Source organism: Nicotiana attenuata, unplaced genomic scaffold, assembly GCF_001879085.1.
Source record: "Nicotiana attenuata strain UT unplaced genomic scaffold, NIATTr2, whole genome shotgun sequence".
NCBI lineage: Eukaryota > Viridiplantae > Streptophyta > Magnoliopsida > Solanales > Solanaceae > Nicotiana > Nicotiana attenuata.
In genome coordinates this window covers 125948-129173 of record NW_017672576.1, presented here as the reverse complement: position 1 = coordinate 129173, position 3226 = coordinate 125948, and the positions used below count along the sequence as shown (strand labels likewise).

Here is a 3226-nt window from a genome sequence, read left to right as displayed (position 1 = left end):
TATTGATGGAATATAACTAGAAAGGGTTAAAGAATCGTTACAGAATGATCTCCTCTTCAATTCCCTCTCAAAATAGCCCTCTCCCGAGCTCCAAATCGATTTTTTCACTTTTGAAACTAAACCCTCGAAATCTCATATTTCTGCCTAGCTGTTTCCGCATTTGCGGTCCTGGGACAGCATCTGCGGTCTCGCTTCTGCGGAAACCACGTCGCATCTGCGACTTTCATTTAATTGCCCAGGAGCCGCATCTGCGATTTCCTTTTCGCATATGCGAAACCGCATCTGCGGTACTCCTCCCGCATCTGCGGAATCTGAAGAAAACACCAACATCCGCTTCGGCGGTCTCTACGCCACTTCTGCGGCTCCGCACCTGCGGAACCCCCAACCGCAGGTGCGGTTATGACAGGTACCAGCTAAAATGTGCAATCTCTTAACTTCAAAAACTTTTCGTCAACCACCCGAAATCATCCCGAGGCCCCCGGGACCTCAACCAAAAGCACCCACATTACCTAATACCTTATTCAAACTTGTACCAATCCTTAAAACACCTAAAATAACATCGAAACCTCAAATTAACCATTGATTCAAGCCTAAGAACTCCAAATTTCTCAAAAATACGCTTTCGATCAAAAATCCAACCAAACCACCTCCGAATGACCTGAAATTTGCACACACATCAAAAAAGACATAACAGAACTACTGCAACTCTCGGAATTCCATTCCGACCCTCGGATCAAAATTTCACTATCGAACCGGAAACTTCAAAAATTCAACTTTCGGCATATCAAGCCTAAATTAGCTACGGACCTTCAAAACACAATCCGACCACGCCCCTAAACCAGAAATCACCTAACGAATCTAATGGAACCATCGGATTTCCATTCCGAGGCCATCTTCACACTGTTTCGACTACGGTCAACTTTCCATCACTTAAGCTCTTATTTAGGGACTAAGTGTCCCAAAGCTCTCCGAAACTCAAAACCGAACATCCCAGCGAATCAAAATAGCAGAAATAAACTTGGGGAAAACAATTAATAGGGGATCGGGGCGTAAATTCCAAAAATGACCCGGCCGTGTCGTTACACCAATAATCTTGAAACCTTGGACGCCTAAGTTTGATTTTAGAAGGAGTTTCCAATTGACAGTCCTCTATGGGTAAAATTTCCTAATCTACCAGTGAGTTGTTGGAATAGTAAATCATTAAGCAGAATTTCCAGTGTCCTAGGCACATCTTTGTATGCTGATGAATGCACTACTAAACAAACAAGTATATCCTATGCTCGCATGTTAATTGAAGTGAATGTGAGTTGAATATTACCTGAGGAAATCACTATGATAGACCCAATAGGAAGGAAGTTTCAGCAATAGGTAACCTATGATTGGAAGCCTATGTTTTATGTAAAATGCCAGATTGTTGGTCATAGTTGCGAGATCAGAGCAAAACCTTCAGTGCCACAACAACAGAGGAAAAGAAATAATAAACTTGTCACTTATGAGCGGAGAACCAAGGGCCCAATAGCACCAGCTGCAGATCAAAATGTAGCACCAGCACAACCTCTCCAGCAGAAGAGACAACAAAAGGATCTAAACAGAAGAGGATAATAACTAAAAATGAACTAAGAACACAAACCTCAGAACAACCAGAAAATTCAGGAACAAGTGGAACACAGGTACACCAATCAACAGAGGCAGGAGGACATGCTATTACCCAACACACAGAGGGCAGAGCTAATGCAAGTCCAGCTTTTAACCTCCACAACTTTCCTGAGCTTGGAGCAACACATTCAAGACATGGATCAGAACCAAGTAGAAAGGGGCATAGGGGTAGGGATCCAAATCTTACTCTATGAAGTGGTTATTCTAGATTATTAGAGGTGTAAATAAGAGATATAAACAAAAGGAATTGAGGAACTATTTGAAGAATAATAACATCAAACTGGCTGGACTGGTATAGATAAGAGTCAAAGAGCATAATGCCCAAAAGATCTGCCAATACACAATGCCAAGATGGGAGAGCATAATGAACTATCAGAATGTAAGAAATGGGAGGATTTGGGTAGGCTGGGACCCAAACTATTATACAGTGGAAATGATCAGAAGTGAAGCACAACTAATACACTACCATGTTAAAAGTAATACATGTACTATGAATTGCTTGCTAACTGTTGTATATGGTTATAATAAAATAGAGCAAATGACATCTTTATGGGAGAACTTGAAAGAGGTGGCACATGGGATAAACATACCATGGTTAGTTATTGATGATTTCAATGTAGTAATGGCTCCACAAGACAGAATGATTGGGAATCCAGTGACCTATGCAGAGACTAAAGACTATGCTGATTGTATGCAAGGCTTAATGCTGAATAAACTCCAATGGAAAGGTGATTACTACACATGGACTAATAAGCAACTTGGCACTGATAGAATCTACAGTAGAATAGATAGAACATTTGGGGATCATGAGTGGATGATGCAGTGGGGGAACTTACTTGTAGAATATGATGTTCCACTCATATCAGACCTCTCTCCAATGGTACTAGCTTTGGCTCATCTAAAACAGAACATTAAGATGCCATTTAGATTTTTTAACGTATGGGCTAAGCATGACAGCTTCTTACCACTGGTAGAACAAATATGGAGGAATAATATGACTGACAACAAGATGAAAGATATATGGCTAAAGATAAAAGCTCTGAGTCCTCTATTAAAGCAGCTGAACAATGAGGAGTTTAAATACATATCACAAAAGATTAAGAAGACTAGAGCTGAATTGATCAGTACTCAAAAACAAATTAGTAACAAATGCTCTGATGAATTAGCGAAAATGGAGAGACAACAACTACACAACTTGGAGAAATGGTCTATGATTGAGGAGCAAGCGATGCAGCAGAAATCCCAAGCACATTGGATAAGGCTAGGGGATTCTAATACAAAATATTTCACAGTTATTGTCAAATAAGGGCACAAAGAAAGTAGATTAATGAGTTAACTTCAATGTTTGGAACTAAACTCACAGACTCTCAAAGCATCAAAGAAGAGATTGTAGATTTCTACAAAGGTCTTATGGGATCTGCAGCAAAAATACTACCGGCAACCAACAAGCACACCATGAGGAAAGGCCTTACCTTGTCACACTAACAAAAACCCGTCCTATGTACAAAGGTCACTAAACAAGAGGTATTCAAAGCATTAAATTTAATAGGAGATGATTAGTCCCCCGGTG

At 40.4% G+C, this 3226-nt stretch overlaps 1 protein-coding gene across 1 annotated transcript; it reads left to right on the top strand.

The window, feature by feature from the left end:
- Positions 1-2194: 2194 nt before the first annotated feature.
- On the top strand, positions 2195-2962 carry LOC109213721. Its single transcript, XM_019377554.1, has one exon. It carries the CDS (start codon positions 2195-2197, stop codon positions 2960-2962), a length of 768 nt encoding a protein of 255 aa, XP_019233099.1.
- The last annotated feature ends 264 nt before the right edge of the window (positions 2963-3226 follow it).